The 24,167-nt window shown below is 35.9% G+C and overlaps 1 protein-coding gene across 4 annotated transcripts; it reads right to left on the reverse strand.

Moving 5' to 3' along the window:
- Positions 1-241: 241 nt before the first annotated feature.
- OSGIN2 (oxidative stress induced growth inhibitor family member 2) lies at positions 242-21,954 on the reverse strand. 4 transcript variants are annotated; one of them, XM_036830870.1, is made up of 7 exons: positions 21,667-21,954; positions 15,636-15,849; positions 13,957-14,111; positions 8,079-8,215; positions 7,322-7,513; positions 4,886-4,977; positions 242-2,411 (listed from the first exon to the last, which is right to left on the reverse strand). In XM_036830870.1, exons 3-7 carry the CDS (start codon positions 14,021-14,023, stop codon positions 1,376-1,378), a joined length of 1,524 nt encoding a protein of 507 aa, XP_036686765.1. In that variant the 5' UTR covers positions 14,024-14,111; positions 15,636-15,849; positions 21,667-21,954; the 3' UTR covers positions 242-1,375. The 4 variants fall into 4 exon arrangements, with proteins under 4 accessions (XP_036686765.1, XP_036686764.1, XP_036686767.1 ...); XM_036830869.1 differs by lacking the exon at positions 15,636-15,849; XM_036830872.1 differs by lacking the exons at positions 15,636-15,849; positions 21,667-21,954 and adding an exon at positions 21,628-21,660.
- Between the last annotated feature and the right edge of the window lie 2,213 nt (positions 21,955-24,167).

The following is a 24,167-nucleotide window of genomic DNA, read 5'->3' on the forward strand; positions in this document are numbered from 1 at the left end:
CGTGCGCAGCAATGAAGACCCAATGCAGCCATAAATAAATAAATAAATAAATAAATAAATAAATAAAAATAGAAATAGGCTTTGAATAAACACATTCCAGGTGAAATAAATTTACCAAAAAAAAAAAAAAAAAGAGTAACAGAGAGAAAAAGACTTGAGAAATTCAATTTGCCATGGAGAACTTCACAAGTAACACTTTTCTTGTCTAATACTAAATTTCTGGGGATTTGCATGAAAACACAAGACATTAAGCACACCTAAATATAAATCAAGATAGAACATATAATTCAATAAATAACCAAAGGATTAAATGCTATGTCATCTCCAATGAACAAATTTCAAAGTAATCATCTTGAGAATAGAAAAGACAGGTTTTAACTTTTTCAATTTTAACGTTTAATAATTCTGGTAATACTCAAAAAGTATTGCAATATTATAAGTACTTATGCCCAAATATCTTAAGTTTCAGTGACAAATTAACTCAGTGTTCACAAAAGAATAAATAGTTCCATTCGAAATTTATTGAACTGCAAATTAGTTTAAGTATTATGCTAGTTAACTAGAGAATATATCTCTAAAAAATATCTCAGCAGGTCCCTGGATGTCTCAGTATATGCCAACATTATTGGACTGTTTAAATTAGAAGCTGAAACTATGAATTACCTGTCAAGGTTTCAACAATAAAAAATTTTAAAAGCCCATCATATTTGTTAATAAATTAGATTTATACAATTGATGATTTCAAAATAAATAAAACCTGAGTAGTATATGCCCTCTTTTTCCACCCACCCTCAGCATCTATACCTTTACATCCCATTTTCTTTTAAACCAGTGTGTCTCAAGCTTTAATAAGCATACATATTCCTTGAGGATCTCATTAAGATGCAATTTCTGATTCAGTAAGTCTGTTGTGGGTCCTGAGAGTCTACCTTTCTAACAAGCCACAAATGAAGCTGATGCTATCTTTGAACCACCCACCCTTTGAGCAGCAAGGTGACCCAACATATAAAGTGAAGGAAACCTCTGGCCTAATGACTGTGGTTTTATAGATTCAATGCTGTTATATTTTGTAATCAAACATAAATAACCAACAATGATCACAAAAAATAAGTCTTGGAAGAAAAGAATGTTTTAGTTAAGTGAGAACTTAAAGTACACAAAATTGGCAGTGTTTCTATTTGTCTGACAATTGACACCTTTGATACATTATAATGTAATCAGGACACCAAATTCTGGTAACTTTAAAAAATAGTTACTATAGCTTGAGGCTCTTCCAGTTAATTCAAGTTCAGAAAATTCAAGCCAGTACACTGTAAAACCACTATTAAAAATCTTTAATGGTAAAGTGTTCATATAAATTACTTGTAAACCTGCTCTAAGCTATCCCATCTCCTCCTCCTCTTTCAACAAATAAATGCTGCTTTTTTTTCTTCTGTCTTGTAGCTAAACAGCGTGTAACACCCAGTGCCCCTCCCTTTAAAAATCGAACAAAATTGTCTCCAACCAAAGGACCCAATGCAAAAAGGTTGGCTTCTTTAACACACTCATATGTATATGCGTCTATTTCCACAGGATTACCCTTACATGTGATTGGCTGGCTTGAGTTGTGGCCCAGGTAACACCCTTGCTCCTTCAGAAAGGACAGATTGGGATGAGAACCTATCAACACTACTGCTGCAGAGAGCTTAAATATTTTCTTCAATCCAGAGATATTTTGAAGAATGCATTTCATGTCCGACTTAAAGGAAAGCACATGGTGCTCAGGAAAACTGGTATAATCAGATAAAAGATTTGAGTCTAAAGAATATGACTGAGTACACATCATATGATAGACTTTATGGTATTCTGGATAAAGCTTTTTGGGAAGCTGTTTGAAAATTAAGCTTGGATCAGTTACTCGTCTGCGAAATACATGAATCACAGGGACATTATTGTTGTAAGCACACAGTACTGCATCAGCTGCGGTAAGCCCAGAACCTACAATTAACACTGGATCCACTTTGCCACACAACTTTCCTTTGCTTATAGCGGCTCCAAATTCAGGCATTGAATGAAACACAAAAGGAAAATCTTCCCCATCAATTTCCAAACGACCAGGAGAATCCAATGTTCCAGTTGCCAGAGCTACATTTTCAGCAAAGAGACAGAAAGGAATATGGGAACCATCTCCTATTCGCTGATAACCCCTGATTTCCCAGTTTCTCTTGGTAAATTTTGACTTCTCTATCTGTAAATGCTGTGTTGAAATATCTCTGTCTTGACCATCATTATCAACTTGATCTCTATAGAGTCTTGATACAGAGGTAATGTAAGTATTCTCTCTGAAATTCTTCTGAAGACCCATGACTTTTACATAATGTTTATAGTAGCGAGCTATTTCCTCTGGCATAACTCGATCCCCTTTTAGGTTCCTATAAAAAGAAAAGGAAAAATATTCTATGAGGATAATACTTTTAGTTTCCATGATTAGTACTTCTCCATCTAGTGAACTGTTATATCTTTTTAATTCCTCTGGACTGTCTCAGCTAAAGCTAACCATACACTTTACCATAACACTTACCATAACACTTTACATAACACTTACCATAACACTTTACAAAGAAAGAAAGCCTTTCCTTTTCTTTAAAAATGTTAATAAATTAGTTTATCAATGGAGGAAGTCCCATGAGGGTAGAGACTGTATTTAATGCATCTTTGTTTCCCCAATGCCTTGTATAAGTATCTGTTCAGATTAGCTGCCTTTATCAATAAACTTTTATTAAATAAATGGATTAAAATGTGGATATCTGAAAATTAGACTATTTTAGTCTATCTCACAATTGTAATCTAAATAATTCAGTCTATAGCTATACTATTCAGTCTGTATTATATTTAACTGTAGACTGAATTGTTTAGATTACAACCATTGAGATATTACAGGTCTGACTGCAATACATATACTTCTCAAAGATAATATCTAGACACGATTTTTAATAAGTTGCTTTCTGTTTTCCTAATGACCAAAAATAATTCAGATCAGTCTTTTGCTGAACAAAATCATATTTAAGTAGATAACAATTCTCTCTCTGTGTTTTCCTACTCATAAAGAGATCTATAAATATAAGCTGCTCTTTATGAAAAAAGCACGTTAATACATTTTTTATTTTCCACCTGAAATTTAAAGCAATGGGCGTTAGTATCCTTAAACAATGCCCCAATTAGAAGTAAGTAGAAATAAAAACACCAAATCAGGGAATTCCCTGGTGGTCCCGTGGTAAGGACTCCGTGCTTTCACTGCTAAGGGCCCGGGTTCGATCCCTGGTTGGGGACCTAAGATCCCATAAGCCACGCAGTGGGGCCAAGAAAACCCAGAAAAAACACCAAATCATTTCACATAATTCAGTGTAACTTGTAGCTGGAAGAAGTTCAAAGTTTAATGACTATAATAATTAAGATTTAGAATGTATTAACTCTCAATTTGTACAGAAACCCTATGTAATAGTTACTATTATTATTATCTTCATTTTGCAAACTAGGAAATTGATAGCTAGTTTAAGTTATTTGACCAAGGTCATAACATTAGAAGTTACAGAGTCAGGATTTAAACCCTGCCAATCTCTAGAGGTCTAAGAGTCTTAACACTATGCAAGGGCAGGAACTAAAGCTAATATTTATCACAAGATTCATTTTCACATATTAAACACACAATATGCTCAATTTAGAAGAATGAACACTCTGGTATGTAAATCATAAAGCTCTCTTTCCCTTTCTTACCCACATCATAAAGGGAAAAATATGTTGAGCAATTTCACTTTCTTACTTATGAAAATCAAGAACTTGTACAATTTGCCTGATTTTGCAACTTAACATTTCAAACCCACATAAAATTCCTTTCTAAACACCCAAAAGTCATATTTGAAAGGTTTAAATTTACTCTGGTCTAAATTTACTTTCCTTAAATCTTCTTAAATTAAGGATAATTACTGTAGATTAACATGGTTTCTATCTAGCAGAAAGTAAAGCATTCAAACATTACAGCCCTGTTCTAACAAAGGTTGAGTAACTTCCTGCTTTAATTTATTGTTTCTGGCAGCAGTCAAATTAGAGTAGATTCTGTGTATTAGTAGTTACTATCTATAGGAATGAAAATGGCTTGAAAATGATAGGGCTTTTCATATTTCTCTTTTTAAATTTTGGGTTCTTTCTCCCAAATAAATACAAAATAAACTTTTATTCTTTCAAGTTGAGATTTTCATATTTTCTTTTTTTAAAAATTAATTTTCATTGAAGTATAGTTTTTTTTACAATGTTGTGTTAGGGGATTTTCATATTTTCTATTTTCATATTTTAGTATTCTTATTAAATATTTACCTCTACAGCCAAGTAGGCAATCACATCACGGATTCTATTTTATTCCATCATTCTAAATTATTCATTATATATATTCTGGTTTCTCTTCAGATCATATAACTCTTAAGCCTTTTAAAATTATTCATTATATATACTCTTCTACTCTGAAAAGTCAAATACTTTAGGTATGTATACATGAGATATGCATACATGAAGTTATATATCCATTCATAAAAATAAGTTATATATATCCACTCATAAAAATAAGTAAATAAGGAAAGGATATGTAGGTGGACAAGAAAGTAACAAAACAGAGTGGTTTAACAGGAGAGTGGGATAAAACTATGATTAACAGTCTGCAGACAAGCCCTTACTTCTGTGTGCTTAGTTTTATAAAATCTCTAAATAGAAACTAACTCATAACCACTGCTGCAAAGAGGTTTTATTTGAAAGACACATGCATTAATATTATTCATCTAAGACAGGATCACAACTAGTTTGAGATTGGCTGACAGACTCCCATTGTACACCAAAATTTTAATAGTTTGATCTTTACCTTCGTTTGCTAGATACCCAATCTTTAAATTTAAGTCCAGGTAGCTCCATCCAATTTCCAAAGCTGATTGTCAACATCGAGCCTTCCATATTCTATTTGAATAAAAAATGTACAATCAAAAAACATATTTTATCAGTAGCAAGGGTTTTTTTCTTTTTTTTTTTTTTTTTTTAACCAAAGCCATCTCATTTACTATAATTAAGTCTGGAAAAGGAGAGCTCAAAGAAGTCCTAAATGGTTGTGTAAATCACCTCTGGAAATTTATTCCAATTAACTTTCAAATATTTTCAACACTTGGTAGTTTCTATACTCCTTCTTTCATGTAATTATACATTTATAAATCAGATTTACAATATCACCCAATGCCTATAATCAACATAATTAGATGCAGAATATCGTGTTAGAGGAGCAAATCAGTATTTTCATTTTAAACAAAAGGGGACAAGTTCATTCATTTCTAACACTTTAAATGTCTTTGCATTTTAATACTATTAACAAATTTTTTTAAATGGGCAGCAAAATAGCTTCCCCCCCCCAATCAATTATGATTGTGAAGTCTAAGCTGGTTTCAATACAGCAGGCATCGCTTTCTAAAACTAGGGAAATAAGTAAGTGGTTGCCTGATTAAGAACAGACTCACTGCTGAGGCTAATGCTGCCTTTAAGGAAGTGAGCCCCTTCAAGCTTGCCCTACTTCTGCTTTGCTCAGTACAAAGCAAGAAAAGCCCAAGGGCCAAAAGCACCTTTCCCAATGACCTCAACGATCGCTTTCAACCAACTCTTTTAGGCTATGCCTTCTTTTATCTGAACCCTTCTTGCCCTGTTTCTACACAGCCCAGTATTGGGAATGGGACTTGTTATTATTATTATTATTGGCCAACATTTACAGAGCACTTACTATGTGCTATGGCTTATAAAGTCATATTATTTGTGACAGTACAAGATCACCACAGGAAGAGAATGCAGCAAGTTGCCACTACTTTGAAGCAGGCTGGGCCTGATACTAGGATTAGAACCAAGTTTCAGGTATATATCGCTTTAGCACTGATTCAAATATGGTTTTAGTAATCAAGGCTTATCCATACTTTAACTTTCCTAAATGTAAGTGGGAGAAATGCAGTAACAGAGATCAAATATTGCCTGCACATTTTTCTAAGCAGAAAATATATATGTACAATAAAACCTCAGGAATTTATAGAAGGTTCTCTAAAAACTTAAAAAATGTATTATGGCTTTTTCAATAAATGCAGTTTTATTAAGAATGCTACTTATTAATAAAGCAAATATAAACATGTAAGCTAAAAGGCACAGATATTTTGATAGTTGCTATCCATTACTTACCATAAAGGTAATTGAGATGAAAAAGTCAGCGACATAGTTAATCTATAAAGTCCCCAAATACTCTGAAACAATCGTTTGATAAATGTAAACAACTTTTAGCCATATAACGTTGCACTAATATAGGAATATTCAACCGAAGTTTATACTAAAGATTTGATATTTAAAGTTAAAATTCCCATGAAGTCTTTATTTCATAACATAGCAAAAGTTATTTAACATTTATTTGTACAAGTGAGCACTCGCCACACACTAGACACTGTACTAACTGCTAAGGACACAGGAGTGAAGAAAAATTATTAGTTGCTGCCCACTAATTAAATATGCTGGATCTTTATGTTGACAGTCCTCTGGTTTAACCTCTGCTATGGACTGAATTGTATCACCCCCCAAATCCACATGCTGAAACCCTAACCCTCCAATGTTATGGCATTTGGAGATGGGGCCTTTGGAAGGTAATTAGGGCGAGATGAGGTCATGAGGCTGATGCCCTCATAACAGGATTAGTGGTTTTACAAGAAGAGAGTTCACACTCTCTTTGCTACATAAGGATGTGCAAGAAAGCAGCTGTCTGCAAGCCAGAAAAAGAGCCCTCACCATAAACTGAATCATCTGGCACCTTGATCTTGGATTTTCCAGCCTTCAAAGTGTGAATCTGTTGTTTAAGACACTCAGTCTATGGTATTTTATTTTAGCAGCCCAAGCAGACTAATACAATTTTTTTTCTTTTACATGTTTCATTTAAGATCTTGAAAATGTAGGGAAATAATACATATTAGAATGAAATACTGTGTGAGATTTTGTAAACTCTACAATGAATAAATGAATTAAAAATGTTTTACTATGCAAAACATCTTGAAATATTTTCTGTATAATTCTTAGAGAAACATTTATTCTAAGACACTATCACTAATCAAATTTGGCTTAATTTCTACTAGTAATTAATTCATATTTATCCGAACACATTAAAATTCTCAGATAAAGATGTGGTAATCATCATATATAACATTATATCATAATGTTTAAGAATCAAAATGGTCTTATCAAGATGACGTATAATAATTCACATTCACTAAAATGCTAAGGAAAATATACTCACATGCCAAGCTCCACCAGGTGGACCTTTACCAAGAACTAAGTGAGGGATATAATGATGCTGTTCTAATTTCCAATGCAAAATGGATGGATAATCATACCCAAAGTCAGCATCTGGATGAAGAAGTGCGTCGAAAAGTACTGCAACAGGATTGGATGATCGACCCTCAAGGCCCTCAGACAAATACTCTAAGTCCTGAATGAATTTTTTTTTCAAAAAGAAAGAAAAAAGGCAGATGGAGTTTGGAAAAACAAACAAAAAAACTCCAGCTAACATAATAATAGTGAAGACCATTATTGTAATCCAGCATTTCCCATAGAGTGTGCTACAAAACACTGACGTTCCTTGAGATCTTAATAGATTCTCTGGTCAAATAAGTATGGGAAAAGGTTGGGTTTCAAAAAGCTAATCAGATCGTTTTACTACAAAACTTGAAGATGACTTTAATATGCTAGTATGCCTTACTATGTCTACCATGACACTCTAATAATAAAAAGCAGCATTTCCCAAACTTACCAGAGCATAGAGCACCTATTAAACTCCATCAGGAAATAATTTGGGAAATTCTGCTCTAATTAATTCAGGAAAATAAATGGAAGCAACTCAGCAGAATATATTTACAAATCTAAAATTAAAATGTTAGAAGGTGTTATTTAGAAGAAAATGTTTTCAGCTAAGAAGTACAATGCTTATATAGTAGAAAACTAACCTTGCCTCAGTATAAAAAAATTTAAAAGCATCAACATGTGAAAAATAATACCTGATCAACAATGGAAAGATGTCTCGCTTCTTCTAATTTGCTATGTAAGATTGTGTTTGGATGTATTGCTTCTGATGATAAATATGGTCTGTAGCCTGACAGCATATAAGAAAGGCAGATTCCTGAGGGTCCATTTCCTATTTAAAAAAAAAAGGTGGAGAGGGGTGTATCTTGCATCTTAATACTCATGTTCTTTGGCTTTTCTGTTTCACAGATGGTTTTTCTCCTTCACCAATTCTTCTTTCTCTAAACTCTCAAAGACAAGTATTCACAAGAGAAGATTTTTGTCTTCTCTCCTGTTTTCTTTTAGGAGTCTCACCTACTCAAAGCTTCAACTCTCTATGCTACTAACCCTCAAAATTAGATATCTAGGCTGACCTCTTACCCCCAAAATATATCCCAAATTTCCATATGCCACTTCTTCACCTGACTGAACCACTAATAACTTAATCACAATGTGTTCAAAAGCAAATTCATGAGTTCTTCCATTTTGGTGCCCCTCCTTTAAACCTTATTCCTTTGCTGGTATGATACTTACCAGCAAAATCCTAAATTAATCAGGTTCTGGTTTAAACGTATTTTGTCACCTATATCCATTCAGTTGTCTTTGTTATTCTCACTCACATATTCTCACTCAGAAGACAAAAATCTCTTCTTGCTCCTCTTCAAGATTCACCTACTTCAAATCATTTCACATTCTACATTCAAATGAGTTTTCATAACAGAGTTCTCATTATGTTACCCACGCTATGTTACCCACTCTACCCAAAGTCCTTCATTGCTTGTTTCTTCTATCCAGTGTTCTCCATGTTCTGGTCTCAACCATCTTTCAAGTCCCACCTCCTAATAACGTCCCTCCTGTATTTCTATATCCTTTACCCAAAACCAAACTGGATTTTTTGTTGTTGTTGAACTCCAACAACTACTTTGATTTCTGTAGTTCTTTTAGTCTGGGTTGCCACTTCTCTATTATATCCATCTACCAAAAATTTAATCTATCTGGGACAACTGTAAGCCATCAGAAAAATATCCTGTTCCTTGTCTAATATTTTGCCCCAAATAAAATAAGCTCATAGATGTAAACATGAAAAGTAACATCATAATATTAAGAAAGAGGTTAATATTTCTACTTATAATGTTATAGTAAGAAGCCTTTAAATACAACACAAAACTCAAAAGACAGAAAGGAAAATAAACCATTTGACTTCATAAATTTTTTTTTTTTAAATGGCAAATACTGGGAGTTAAGATCTGAGGCAAAAAGCTAACTTCCTTGAATCAAAAAGAAAGAGACAAAACTAAAGAAAAATCATAATACCAACAGAAATAGAAAAAAAAAATCTGAGAAAATCCAACACCTATTCATGTAAAAACTCTTAACAAACAACAGAGGGGAAATTCCTTAACTTGATAAAGAGTATCGACAAAAATCCTACAGCTAACATCATAATTAATGGTGAGAAATTAGGGGGTTTTTTCCCTATAAGATCAAGAAAAGGATGTCTCTTCTCACCATTCCTACTCATCACACACCTTAATGGAAATCCTAGCTAATGCACTAAGACCAGAAAAGGAAATTAAAGGTATACAGATTGGGAAAGAAGAAACAAAACTGTCTTTATTTGTAAATGCCATGATTATCTATGTCAAAAGTCCCAAAGAATTGACCAAAAAAACTCCTGGAAGTAATAAGCAATTATGTTGCATGATACAAGGTTAATATATATGTCAATTGCTTTCCTACAGACCAGTAATGAACAAGTGGAATGTGAAATTAAATACACAACACCACTTATATTTGCAAGAAATACTTGGGTATAAGTCTAACAAAATTCACATAAGATCTAAATGAGAAAAACCACAAAACTCTGATGAAAGAGATCAAAGAATATATAACTGATGGAAAGCTATTCGATGTTCATGGATAGAATGATTCAATATTGTTAAGATGTCAGTTCTTCCCAACTTGATCTACAGATATGATGCCATCAAAATCAAAATCCCAGCAAGTTATTTTGTGGATATTGGCAAACTGATTCTAAAGTTTAAATGGAAAGGCAAAAGACCCAGAACTGCCAATATAATATTGAAGAACAAAGTTAGGACTAATACCATCCAACTTCATCTTACTGTAAAACTACAGTCAACAAGACAGTGTGGAAATGAAAGAATATACAAATGAATGGAACCGAATAGACAGCCAAGAGATAGATCCTCACAAATACAGTCAACTTATTTTTGACAAAAAAGCGAAGGCAATGCAATGGAGAAAGGATAATCTTCTCAACAAATGGTACTAGAACAACTGGACATCCACATGTAAAAACTATGAATATAGATACTAACTTTGTATCTTTACAAAAATGAATTAAAACAGATTATAGACTAAATATAAAACACAAAATTATAAAACATCTAGGGCTTCCCTGGTGGTGCAGTGGTTGAGAATCTGCCTGCTAATGCAGGGGACACGGGTTCGAGCCCTGGTCTGGGAAGATCCCACATGCCGCAGAGCAACTAGGCCTGTGAGCCACAATTACTGAGCCTGCGCGTCTGGAGCCTGTGCTCCGCAATAAGAGAGGCCACGATAGCGAGAGGCCCGCGCACCGCGATGAAGAGTGGCCCCCACTTGCCGCAACTAGAGAAAGCCCTCGCACAGAAACGAAGACCCAACACAGCCAAAAAAAAATTAATTAATTAATTTTAAATAAAAATTATGAAACATCTAGAAAATAACTATGAGAAAATCTAGGTGACGTTGGGTTTGGTAATGAGTTTTTAGATATAACACCAAAAGCAAGATCTACGAAAGAAAAAAATTGATATGCAGGACTTCTTAAAATTTAAAATTTATGCTCTGCCAAGTCACTGTTAAGAGAATGAAAAGACAAGTCACAGACTAGGAGCAAATATTTGCAAAACATGTATTTGATAAAGTACTTGTTTCTAACATATACAAAGAACTCTTAAATCTCGACCATAAGAAAACCACCAACACAATCAATTAAAAAGTAGGGAAAAGCTCTGTACCTCAAGGTATAGAGATGGAATATAAGCATATGAGAAATTACTCAACATTGTATATCATTACAGAACAGCAAATTAAAACAATGAGATACTACACACCTATCAGAATGGCTAGACCCCAAAACACAGACAGTATCAAATGTTTCCAAGAATGTGGAACAACAGGAACTCTCATTCATAGTTGCTGGGAATGCAAAATGATACAGTCACTTTGGAAGACAATTTGACAGTTTCTTAAAAAGCTAAACATAGTCTTACTGTATGACCCAGCAATCACACTCCTAGGTGGGTTGAAAACTGAATGGCCATGCAAAAATCTGTACATAAATGTTTGCAGCACTTTACTCATAAATGTCAAACATTGGAAGCAACCAAGATGTGCTTCAATAAGCGAATGGGTAAACTGAAACATCCAAACAATGCAATAGTATCCAGTGATAAAAAGAAATGAGTATCAAGCCATGAAAAGACAGAGAGAGGGATCTTAAATGCATATTGCCAAGTCAAAGAAGCCAGTCTGAAAAGGCTACATACAGTGATTCCATAGATATGACATTCTGGAAAAGGCAAAACTATAGAGATAGTAAAAGATCAGTGGTTACCAAGGGTTGATAGTTGAAGGAAAGGATGAATGTGTGGAACACAGGAGGTTTTTAGGGCAGTGAAACTATTCTATATGATGTTATAATACATGACATTATACACCCAGCAAAACCCATAGAACTGTACAACCCAAAGAGTGAACCCTAATGCGCACTATAGATTTTAGTTAATAATAATGTATAAAAACAGTGGTTCATCAATTGTGACAAATGTACCACACCAAAGCAAGATGTTAATAAAAGGTATAAAAGGGGGTTGGGAAGGAGAAGAAAAGGAATATATAATAAAGATATTAATAAAAGGTATAAAAGGGGGTTGGGAGAGTATTTACAGAAATATTCTCTGTAATTTCTGTTTCATTTTCCTATAGACTTAAACTGCTCTAAATAAAGCCTATTAAAATAAATATTGACTATATGAAAAATAGTGGGAGTTAATATCTCAAAGAATCAAAAAGAAATAACACTCAAAAGACAATACAAAAAGAATACAAATAAGCAGTTCATAGAGAAATATATACACAGGCAGAATGTGCCCCAACTCCCAAAGATTTCCCATTCCTAACCCCAAGAACCTGAGCGTGTTACCTTACAGAGAAAAAGGACTTTGTAGATGTGATTAAATTAAGGACAGTGAGCTGGAGAGAGTACCCTGGATTATCCAGGTGGGCCCAATCTAATCACACAAGTCCTTAAAAACAGAGACTCTTTCCCACCTTTGGTAAGGAGGAACCATAACTATGAAAGGTTAAAAGAGAAACGACACTGCTGGCTTTGAAGATGCAAAAGGGGTCCAGGAGCCAAGGAATACTAGTAGCCTCTAGAAACTGGGAAAGCAAGGAAACATTTTATCTATCCTAGAGCCTCCAAAAGGAATGCAGCCCTGCTGATTTTAGCCCAGTGAGACCAGTGTTGGACTTCTGTCCTATAGAACAGTTAAATACATTTATGTTGTTAAAGCCACCAGGTTTGTGGTAATTTGTTATGACAGCAACAGAAAACCAATTACATACATTAAGGAAATTAGCCCTTTATTATGATCAGCTGGCGGTGCTATTGCCAGCAATAATGGCCCTATACACATGAGGTTAAGCTATGCTTCGGCTAGCTGAGGCAAAATAGGAACAGATTGCTTTGGGGGAAGTAAGGCGCAGATGAAAGTAGTTTTTCCTTTTCTGACCCTGCCATAGCCCAACTAGAACAAGAAGACATAGGTTCCTTTGCCTATGGCAAGACATCCAGGATGGAAAACCAGGGCTGGATATAAGTGGGAAATGGAACGTGAGATTTAGTTTCCAAGATATCTTGGATGAGAAATACTGCAAACACTGTCAGCTCCCCTAGAGGGGAATCTAGTGTAGAACTATCTTGTTTTCCTTCCTTCCTTCCTTCCTTCCTTCCTTTATTGAATCTCCTATGGAGAGATGTCAATATGCCAGACAGAGCACAGGACTTTCCTCTCCATTAACTTGAAACAAGTCAAAGAAACTAAGGAAGTTATATGCCATCAAGGTACATTATGTCCCATAATTCTTTCCTTTGGCTTGGTTTCATACTATAGTACTTGTCCAACTTCATGAGTTTGAATATTAGATTAAAGATACATATGACAGGTAATTAAATACATGCAGTAAAACAAAATCATAAAATTTTATAATTTTGAATTAGGTTTTATTAATAACTTAATTTTTAATATCTTATATACCTATCTATTGAGGTGGTACAATGGATATATAATAGTAACATATGGTTAAAATATTATAAACCTAACTGTAGAGTACTATAATGTTCTTTACTAACTGAGCACTGACTACTAACTTGCACAGGTTACTCAACAACTGAGTTTCCCTGTCTGTCCATACCCGAAAACCTCAGAGGGCTATCGGGTTGTAAGGCATAATCCAATAATGTACACAGAATGCTCTATACAGGGCTCTAATAACATTGGTTATCATCATTATCATGACACTGTCATATAAGTAACACAACTGATAGACTACTGATATTTTAAAATAATAGAGTAATATCAACCCTTCAATGAAAAAATGTTCCATTCTAACACAGAATCTAATATCAGATAAACCAATTCCTCTCTCCAAAGATTTGGTTATTGGTTATTTAAAAATATTAAGCAACCTAAGAATATTTTTCAATACAATCCTAAGAACTTGTGCTATGTAACTGTGCATTTATAAAAGTAGTAAGGATCAGAACTGTAATTTTAAGAGATAAAATGCAATAAAACTTACCTATTACTACCACAGGCAAAGTCACTGATGAATCTTCAAGTAAAGAAGTTTCTTCAACTAATGGCATAGCTTTAACTTTTCGCCCCCAATTATCACCAAAATATTGCACTAAGGAATTAAAAATCTCTCCTTCAGTTTCAGGGTCACTATAGTTTCTTTTAAAAGGAAAATATGGAACAAAAACAAAACAACAGATATATAGTCAATATAGCTTTTATAAAAATCTGTCTTTATTCAGATTTTATTTAGGCCATAAAATATTCAATAGTTCCATAAAAGGAGAAAAGGAAATCTTTTTGATTAATGCTTTCAAATTAGTGCCTTAGCTACATGTCAACGTACACCACTTTGTCAGAAATCCTAAATACAGTGGTCCCTCGGTATCCAAGGGGGGTTGGTTCCAGAACCCCACCCTCACTCCCCAAATACCAAAATCCATGGATCCTCAAGTCCCTTATATAAAATGGCATACTATTTGCATATAACCTACCTACATCCTCCCACATAGTTTAAACCATCTCTAGATTACTTATATCACCTAATACAATGTAAATGCTATGTATGTAGTTGCCTGCATGCAGCCAATTCAAGTTTAGCTTTTTGGAACTTTCTGGAATTTTTTCTTTCCCAAATATTTTTCATCTGCAGTTGGTTGAATCCGTGGACGCAGAACATGTGGATATGGAGGGCTGAATGTAGCTGCTCATGTCTCTTTAATGCCTTGAAGGCAAGTCTTAAATAAGAAGCTATTTTTAATGACCAAAGACACAACATTGTATTAGGGATTTTTATAATTCTGAGATCTCCTAGGACTGGAAAGTTTCTCCTTCACTTTTTTCTCATTAATAAAAAGGTGAGTGCAATAGAGGCAGTATATTTGGAAAAAAACAGTCACACATAATATTTTAAGGAAAAGTTACTGAACTTATATATTACAAATGGTGCATTTTGGTAAAAAAAAAGTAAGGTTTATACATCTTATTCTCAAAGAGATACTGAAAAATGCAAAGATCTTAACGTTGATTTCCAATCTACCTTCTTTCCCAACTGCCTCCCTAGAAACTAGTTTTGGCGTTCTGACAAGCTCATGCAATAAATGGAGTATCCTTTGAACACAGTTAATGTTCTGCATTATACTAGAGATTACTTCAGAACAGAATTCCTGAATTATTTTTCATTTTCATATAGTCAGAAACAGGCCAATGTCTGAAAATATTAAACTGAGTACTGACCAGTGGGTGAGTGTGATTACTATTCCTAAAATGATAAACATGGGAATGGATCAGTTATTTCACAGGACTCACTGACCCTTGGGGGAGGATGACAAATGGAAAGAATTAGGCAGAGACCAAAATTTCTCCCTCCCTATAACCTTCCAAGTTCCCAAACTACCCTAGGATAGGGCAGAGTTCCCCAGGATACACTGACAGCTTTCCCACCCCCAGTAATTGGGCTCCCCTAACGATACATGGCCCCTTTTGGCCAGAACTGATACCCTTTGGATATGGCTACTTAGGAAAGCCCCTCCTCACACTGCAAGCCTGCCCCTGAAAGAAGTGTCTTATGCTCAATCCATCCCTTTCAGAGAATTCCAGCTCCCACCACTAATCAGATCCAGATGTACTAGCTGTCTTGCCTTCTGCTTCTTGACAACTGAACTCAACATGAGTATATCATACTTGGGCCTGTCCGTGATATTTCTCCAAAGTGTGTGCCCAGGACAGGTTCCCCAGCTTCCTTTGGATGCTTCTGATTAGTCCTTTCAGGTATCCAGGCCTCATTAATATTATGGTGGTTGTAAAGGCCACAGTTCTTTTTCAGGAGATGCAGACATCATGGCCAGTCTCCTCCTGACATCCCTATCTCAAACACTGTTGCTTCCATATATATAACCTGGAATTTAAATAATAAAAATGATCATCACTCTAAGATTCTGGTAATTAAAAAGATGTCTCCTTCTTCAAACCCTAACAAATGTTTCACATTAATAAAAGGGCAGATATGCTGGGGGTTAGAGTCAACTTGAGACTATATAAATATTAAAGTAGATACTTGAATATTATCTGATATCCTGTACACTCTGAGAGCAAACTGATAATCCTCTGAATGACTGAATGAAGGTACTTTAGCAGTTACTACCATATTTGATTTTATAAGCAAAACTCAATGATCTAAAATGCCTTGTCCAGTTTCTTAAGTCTACAAATAAACGCTGTGAAACAAATAATTAATATTTAAATTCCTTAAGAACAAAAAAATCATGGCTAGAAGTGTTGGCTTAAACTCCGAATCACTTTTACTTAAAGGTACAGTAGAATTCATTTATTTAATAACTTATTAAGAGGCATTTAATATTCTAAGTCAAGATGTCTCAAGAAACCTTTTTTTTTTTTTTTTCTGGCAGGCCTCAGAATTTTAATATAGCTATCAATTCTATAAACTGACTATACATTTTGTTTTGAATTTTATTTATTTTTGTACAGCAGCTTCTTATTAGCTATCTATTTTATGCATATTAGTCAATCCCAATCTCCCAATTCATCCCACCACCACCAACCCCCTGACTATACATTTTACAAGGATCTTTCATTACACTGGACTAGTCTTCTCAAATAATGGGTTTACACTTAAGAAAAAAGAGGTTAAGACAATTAGAAATAAAATGCCTCCTCTGTTAGGCTTCTATTAATCAAGAAAGACAAAGTTTTCAAGCGCTCAAAAACATCAGAAAAACAACAGATCATCTGATCAGGCCTTAGACCAAGGTAAATAAATAGAGGGAACTTGGTAATGCTTTTTAAAAAAAAAGACTTTTAATGAGATATAATTCACATATAAAATTCACCCTTTTTTTTGGCGGCACCACTTGGCATGTGGGATCTTAGTTTCCTGACAGGGATTGAACCCACGCCCCCTGTAGTGGAAGCACGGAGTCTTAACCACTGGACTGCTAGGGAAGTCCAAAATTCACCCTTTTAAAGTGTACAATTCAGGGCTCTAAGTAGTCACAAGGTTTTTGCAATCACTACCAATAACTTCAGAGAAATTTTATCACCCCAAAAGTATATGCTGCACCCATTAGCACTCATTCCTCATTCTTCCCTCCCCGCAGCCATTGGCAGCCACTAATCTACTGTCTTACTGATGTGCCTACTCTGGAAATTTCAAATAAATGGAACCCCTCATACATTATGTAGCCTTTTGTGTCTGGCTTCTTCCACTTAGCATGTTTTCAAGGTTCACCCAGGTGGTAGGATGTATTGGTACTTCATTCCTTTTTATGCCTGAATAATATTCCATTGTATATTACCCACTCATGAGCTGATAAACATTTGGATGGTTTCCACTTTTTGGCTATTACAAATATGCTATGAACATTCATATATAAATTTTTGTGTGGACAAATGTTTTCATTTCTCTTAGGAGTGCATGCAATGGCTGGGCCATAAACTCTATGTTTAACATCTTGAGGAATTAGCAAACTATTTTCCCAAGTGTGCATCATCTTACATTCCCACCAGTGATATGAGGGTTCCAATGTCTCCACAACCTCACCAGCATGCTATTTTTTGTGTTTGTTATTTTAGCCACTCTAGTAGGTGTAAAGTAGCATCTCACTGCAGTTTTGATTAGCATTTCCCTAATGACTAATAATGTTAAGCATCTTTTCATGTGCTTATTGGTCATCTGCATATCTTCTTCAGAGAATAATTCAACTTATTTGCCCACTTTCCAACTGGGTTGTCTTTTTTATTGTTGAGTTTAAAAAATTCTTTATATGTCCTGGATACAAGTCCCTTTTTGGATATATGATTTGTAAATATTTTCCCCCATTTTGTGGGTTGTCTTTTCACTTTTTTTATATTGTCTTTTAAATCACAAAAGTTTTAATTTTCGATCAAGTCCAATTTATTTTTTTCTTTTGTTGCTGTACTTTTGGTGTCATACCTAAGAAAGCACTGCCTAATCTAAGATTACAAACCTGTTTTCTTCTATGAGTTTTATAGTTCTAGTTCTTAAATTTAGGTCTTTCATCCATTTTGAGTTAACTTTTATGTATAGTATGAGGTAGCAGTCCAACTTCATTCTTCTGCTTGTGAATATCCATCTGTCCTGGCATCATTTGTTGAAAAGACTGATATTTCCCTTTGTCTTGGGATCCCACAGAAATCAACTGACAACAAATAAAGGGAATTATTTCTGGACTCTCAATTCTATTCCATTGATCTATGTTTATCTTTATGCCAACGTCACACTGTCTTGATTACAGTTTCTTTGTAGTAAGTTGTAAAATTAGGAAGTGTGAATCCTCCAACTTTGTTCTTTTTTCAAGATTGTCTTGGCTATTCTGGGTTCCTTGTAATTCCATGTGACTTTTAGGATCTGCTCATCAATTTCTGAAAAAAAAAAAGGCAGCTAGGATTTTGATAGGATTACACTGCATTTGTAGATAAATTCAAGGAATATTGCCATTACTGCCATCTTAAGAATACTAAGCTTTTCAATCCATGAACATGGGATTCCTTACCATTTATTTAGGCCTCCTTTCATTCTTTTCAATGTTTTCTAGTTTTCAATATACAAGTTTCACATTTCTTCTGTTAAATTTATTCCTAAATATTACATTCTCTTTGATGCTAGTATAAATTGAATTGTTTTATCAATTTCATTGTCAGATTGTTCATTGTAAGTGTACAGAAATACAATTGATTTTTGTATGTTGATCTTGTATTCTGCAATATTGCTGAATTCATTTATTAGATCTAGTAGGTTTTGTGTGTGTGTGTGGGCCTCAAGCAATTTGACACTAGTCTCTCCCAAGACTCAAGCAGAGTATATAGAGCCAAAGTTTTAGCTTATCTTAATTCTCCAGAGTATACGTAATTTGTTCTGATTTTCTACTAACTGGTCATAGGTATAATCTTTGTGTATATAATCCATAATATTGGTATAAACTATTTGTAATAAACTTGCATGGTACATGATAAATACTGGTTTAACACAGGCATGAAAAACTGAATCAAGAGAAGAAATGAAAATAAGGTTCACTGAATTTACATAAAGCAACAATGAAACAAAGACCTATTAGTAAGTATTCTTTCTAAAAAATTCAGAGTCTAAACTATAAATTTAGTATTGCTGTACATATTTTACAGTATATGCATACTGTGTTCACAGGTCTATGAACAGTGAAAATTTCCACTGCAGATATCCAATTTGCTGAATGTTCTATTTAAAACAAGTATTTGAGTAATAAAAAAATCTACTTTAAAAAAATCTACTTTTCCTTTATTTGAGGCAATAAATTGGAAAATATAATTAAATTTTAGGAAATAGTAAAGAACAGCACTTTACACATATGCAAAAATAGTTACCTTATTTTTAGGCATCAAATTAGAAGACTATTTGAAATTTCAGATGATTTTAGATGCCTTCCATGTTTTGTTTTTGAAACATTATGGTCCAAAGACTCAAAACAAATTTAAAAGGATGGCACAGACATAATATTTGAATAACAAAACACTTTTCTCACACCTAGCAATACTTTTCTAAATGATCCTTCAAAATGAAATGCTTTACTACCTGAGTTTAGTCTTTGGAAGCATGAGCTTAGATTTTTACCAAATTGATACTACCATAAGAAAAGAAGGTTCTAAAGTCACAAAGGAAGTCAGTCACACTCTTTATCTTCTAGAACAGGAAGTATGGAAGTTTTCTTCCTTGGGAAGTTAGGAGACAGTTCTCTCACAATATTTATTCTTTCAGATATAAGGCAAGATCCAAAATGTAGACACTGTCACAATTGGTTTTAAAATGTGTTCCTAATGAAATTACTCAAAAAAAAAAAAAAATTGTGCTAGTAAATTATAAACCTTCTCCTAAGGAAATGTTTTAATTATTAAATAAACGTTTTCTTTTTAAAAATTTAGATAAGATAGAGCTGTTTATACAATGGAAATATGGTTTATCAATCACAATTTTTATTCTTTGGCTAGCAGGCTTGTTTTCCCTTATTCCTCAAGATCAAAATATAGCAAATACCTTGTTTTCACCTCCTCCTCCACATTTCTGTACAAGGACATAAGCACATGATATTCACTACCTAGGGTTAGTTGAACACGTATGAATCCCAAGCTGTGTCCTTAGAATTCAAGTGTACCAAAAGGTGTCAAAAGGCTTTTGGACAGTACTTTCTAAAAGGCATATTATTTTCTCAGGGGCTTCAGTTTAACAAGTTTTCACTAGGGGAACTTGTTTTCTAAAGTTCTCCAAAGTGGATCTGATACTCTCAAATCACTGTCAAGTAGATACCACACAAATTTGCCTAGAATTTAAGATCCAGCAGTTTATTACATAAAATAATTTTTAATATCCAGAATCTAGAGACTCCTACAAAACTCACTGAGAAGGTAGGCAAGCCTGGATTGCTGCTCTAGTTCAACAGGAATTCTGAGTCTTTTCTGTGCCTTACACCCCTTTTGCAATTTGGTGAAGCCTCTGGACCTCTTCTTTGAATAATATTATTAAACACATAAAAGGATTTACAAGGAAACTAAAAAGTAAACTTGGAATATGTTTTTATGTATTCCTCTACTGTATTAAATAACAAGTTCAGTGATGTAAAATAATTACTGTAATCTTGAAGACAGAAATAAACAGTATTTCTAGGTATCTGCAACAATTAATGTGGTATGAAAATACTTGTGATTTCTATTGATGACAAAGTCACAAATACTACTGTGATTTACTGCTTATATTTACAGTTGAAGAAAATAGATTTTGGTTAAAGTTGAGTGAAAATTCCTGGTACCTTTCTTTACATCCAAGTTCACTGGCCACCTAAAGTCTATACATGCAGCCCAATTTAAGAACTCTGATCAGAATTTCATATTTTACAAAAGAAGTTTTGCATATCATTATTCTAGCACATTCGTGTATATATAAGGCAAGGCACTTTACTAAAGTCTTCGCTAAGCTTATCTTTTCTTCACCAGAAGGTTAAAACTAGTTTCAAGTTGCTTTTGGTCTTTCTCTCCATAACTGAATGAAATGTTGGCCAACTGTGCTAGATCTAGTACATAAACTTTTCTTTTAAAACGTATTATCTGTATGACCCCTAAAAACGTTCCTCATAATGTTAGTCTAGAATCGCCAGATTTTTCAAATTTCTACAATATATATGACTTACAATGACTGACATCTTAAAAGTCAGAAACATATTTGTAGCTAGAACATCTCATTTTAAACATAGCTCCCTGCCTCCCTTCAACCCAGTAACTTAGGTTTTTAGATTTTTTTTAAAGAAAAAAAATGTTTAAGGTGTGTGTGGGGCTGGGAGAACCTCACAACCCTTCACTAAAACTTTGCACTACTTTTAAGTCTCAGTTCGCCGTAACCGACTAGATCCGGGCCTAGCCGGTCCCGCAGTCCCGTGACTGGCACGGTCCAGGGAGAGGAAAAGGGGACAACAGAGGAGAGTCCCCCAGAGCCAGGAGCCAAGGCGGGGAACCTCGACTAGACAGGAACCAGAAGGAAGCAGCGGCCGAGGCGGGAGGCCTCTGCAGTTCAGGCGCTTGCCTTCCACCCCCGACCCGTCCCCGACTCCCTAACCCGCGCGGCCTCTACCCATTTCGGCCCCTGCCCTGTCGCAGGACCCCGCAGCACTCTAACCTCCGCCTGCCCCCTTTTCTTCCACGGTGGAGAAGTCACCTGAAATGACCGGCCAGGGAGCAGCGGCAACACCACACGGGCATGGAGCGCGGCGCACGGGGCGCCCGAGCGCGACCGCCACAGCCACCTCCCTCGGCGGGGTTGCCCGTTCGGGGCGCCCGCCCGGTTACGGGGTCCTCGGGGCGCCCGCGCCCCGCGCCTAGCCGTTGCCGCGGCTGCCGGAAGCTGCGGTTCAGCAGCCAGCCGGGCTCTGGAGCACCCAAGCCCGCTTCAGTAAAGCGGCTTCCGCTCCTCGACTAGTGGCAGCCGGACGCCGGCGGCCGACGATCTCTGGGCGCCGCGATGGGGGCGGAACGGGGCGGGGACGCTGCGACGGCTGCGGCGGAGGCGGGCGGGCTCCTCCTCGCAGGTGCGGAGGCGGCGGCGGCGGGCGAGGCCCGGGATTGGTGGAGCCGCGGCCAGAGCGAGGGGCCCGGCCTGAAGAAGTGTTGGCTGAGAGGGCGGGGGGCCGAGGTCCTCTGCCCACCAGACGGCTGGCGGTGGCTACTGGGGCCCGGGCCTCGGCCTGCGCCCTGCCGCCCCTCCGCGTCCTCCCGACCTGCGGCGTGGGAGGTTGGCGAGGCTGGGAGGACGAGCGTCCTGAGGGCCGGATGACAAGGGGAAGAGGAAGAGCTGCTAACCTCGGTAGCGGGACGGTTAGGGGGAAATCCCTGCGTGCTGCGCGGCCTCTGCGACCCGAGCACCCCAGTGTCTCCAGAGTCGGTGCACGCGGGCCTCTCACCGAGGACGACCGGCAAGACCGAGATTCCCGCTCCACTTTAGCGCCTTACCTCGCGCTGGCCTGGGCGCAGACGCCCGGAGCTTCCGCGCGCTTTTCGTTCTTGACCCTGCCTCACAATCGCCTGGGAGAACTCACCAAACCATGGGTGCCCGGGCCCCACCCCAAGGGTTCTGATGGGGGAAGTCTGGCTTTCCGACTGAGGTCCCCTTCCTTAAGTAAGTGGCATCGCTGGTTAAAAATACAGGTGCTCAGCCCCGCCCCAGATTCACTGAGTACCTTTCATGGAGGGGGAAAGGGCAGGAACGTGTATTTTTTAAGTCCCTCCAGGTGGTTATAATGCGAGAAAAGTTAGAAAGTACCGAGTAATGAGTGTCCCTGTTCGGTATTTTCAAGAAATGAAGGGGGACAAAACCTGGGAGAAGTGATTAATTGCATATACTGTTATATAGAGATGTCTTTCTATCCCTCTTTCCAAAGAGCGCTAATTATTTTTGCAGTTAAAATCTGGGATACGTAAGTTTCTGTTTTTAAATAATTTTTTAAGTTCTCAATTTTTCCTGAATGTTGTCATTGAACAAACTTGGACTTAGCAGGTATTTTAGAGTCTGTGGAGCTTAAAATGAAGTTCTAGGACTCAGCCTGACTCCAGGATTATACAATCTAAGATAATATATTCATTCATACATATACACTTATATTCATGTTACTCTAATGTTTATTTTGCTTTAATGTTTCAGAAAGTGAAGCATAATTTTCTGTTGATATTCATAACATTATCCTTTTAAAGGAACTAAATTCGTAATAGCTATGCCAATCCAGAGAATTGAAATATTTAAAACTGTAAGGTTTATGAGTACTTTGTATAACTTTTTCTTTTCTTTATGGCTTTGTTTTCACTTTGAGTTTCTTGTGGTATTTTCAGATGAATTAATAAAGTGAGCATGTCAAATTTTAGCCTTAAGCAGCCTTGTATTTAAACCTCGGGAACTTGCTATCATGGTTTACCCTTGATAAGGGCTAATGATTAAACCAGGTCACAATAACTACATAGAGGATTTTTCTTATAGCAAATGGGGCACATCAGAAGTTTTGTTTCTGTTTTTTGAAATTGTAGGGTAAGGTGTTATTTAAATATAAAATCCGGGTTTGATGAGGTCGTGGGGCAACAGACTCAGATACTGCTGGTGAGAGTGTAAATTAGTATGTAATCCAAACTCCCCCATCTGCATAATAGACTCTCATTCCTCCTTTCAGCACGTGCAGTAGCACATTTAGGGTGGAGCTTATCTCACACTAACAACCATTCCAAAACAACCCTCCTTACTGGTGTATAATATACCAGTATTTTATACATTAAATTATAGTATAGTAGTTAAAAGGACTGTCTATTGGAATCTTCACTGTGCTAGCAGTGTGATCTTGGACAAGTTACTTAGCATCTCTGGGCTTTGATTCCTCATCTGTAAAATGAGATAATAATAATTAGTTCATTGGTTATAAGAATTAAATTAAAAAATACTTATAAAGCACTTACCATAGTACCTGGCTCATGTTAATAAATACTAAAATAATTAAGTATAAAATATTAAATAAATATGAAAATAAATACTTTTCATTATTATCAATAATATTGTAAAATATTTTCACATTTTCTAAAATCAGGAAGTATGTGTATGGATTGAAATGTGCTCTCCCCCACTCCACCCCAATTCATATATTAAAGCCCTAACCCTAATGTGACTGTATTTGGAGATAGGGC

The sequence above is a fragment of the Balaenoptera musculus genome, chromosome 17, assembly GCF_009873245.2.
Source record: "Balaenoptera musculus isolate JJ_BM4_2016_0621 chromosome 17, mBalMus1.pri.v3, whole genome shotgun sequence".
NCBI lineage: Eukaryota > Metazoa > Chordata > Mammalia > Artiodactyla > Balaenopteridae > Balaenoptera > Balaenoptera musculus.

Bases quoted from the DNA above. Each gene is read 5' to 3' on its own strand.
- OSGIN2 (XM_036830869.1), bottom strand. From the start codon at position 21,710: ATGCCCGTGTGGTGTTGCCGCTGCTCCCTGGCCGGTCATTTCAG. The intron at 7,514-8,078 runs GTATTATTTTTC...AAATTCATTCAG, and splicing joins ATCTTTCCATTGTTGATCAG to GACTTAGAGTATTTGTCTGA. The intron at 4,978-7,321 runs GTGAGTATATTT...TTATTCAAATAG, and splicing joins CACCTGGTGGAGCTTGGCAT to AATATGGAAGGCTCGATGTT.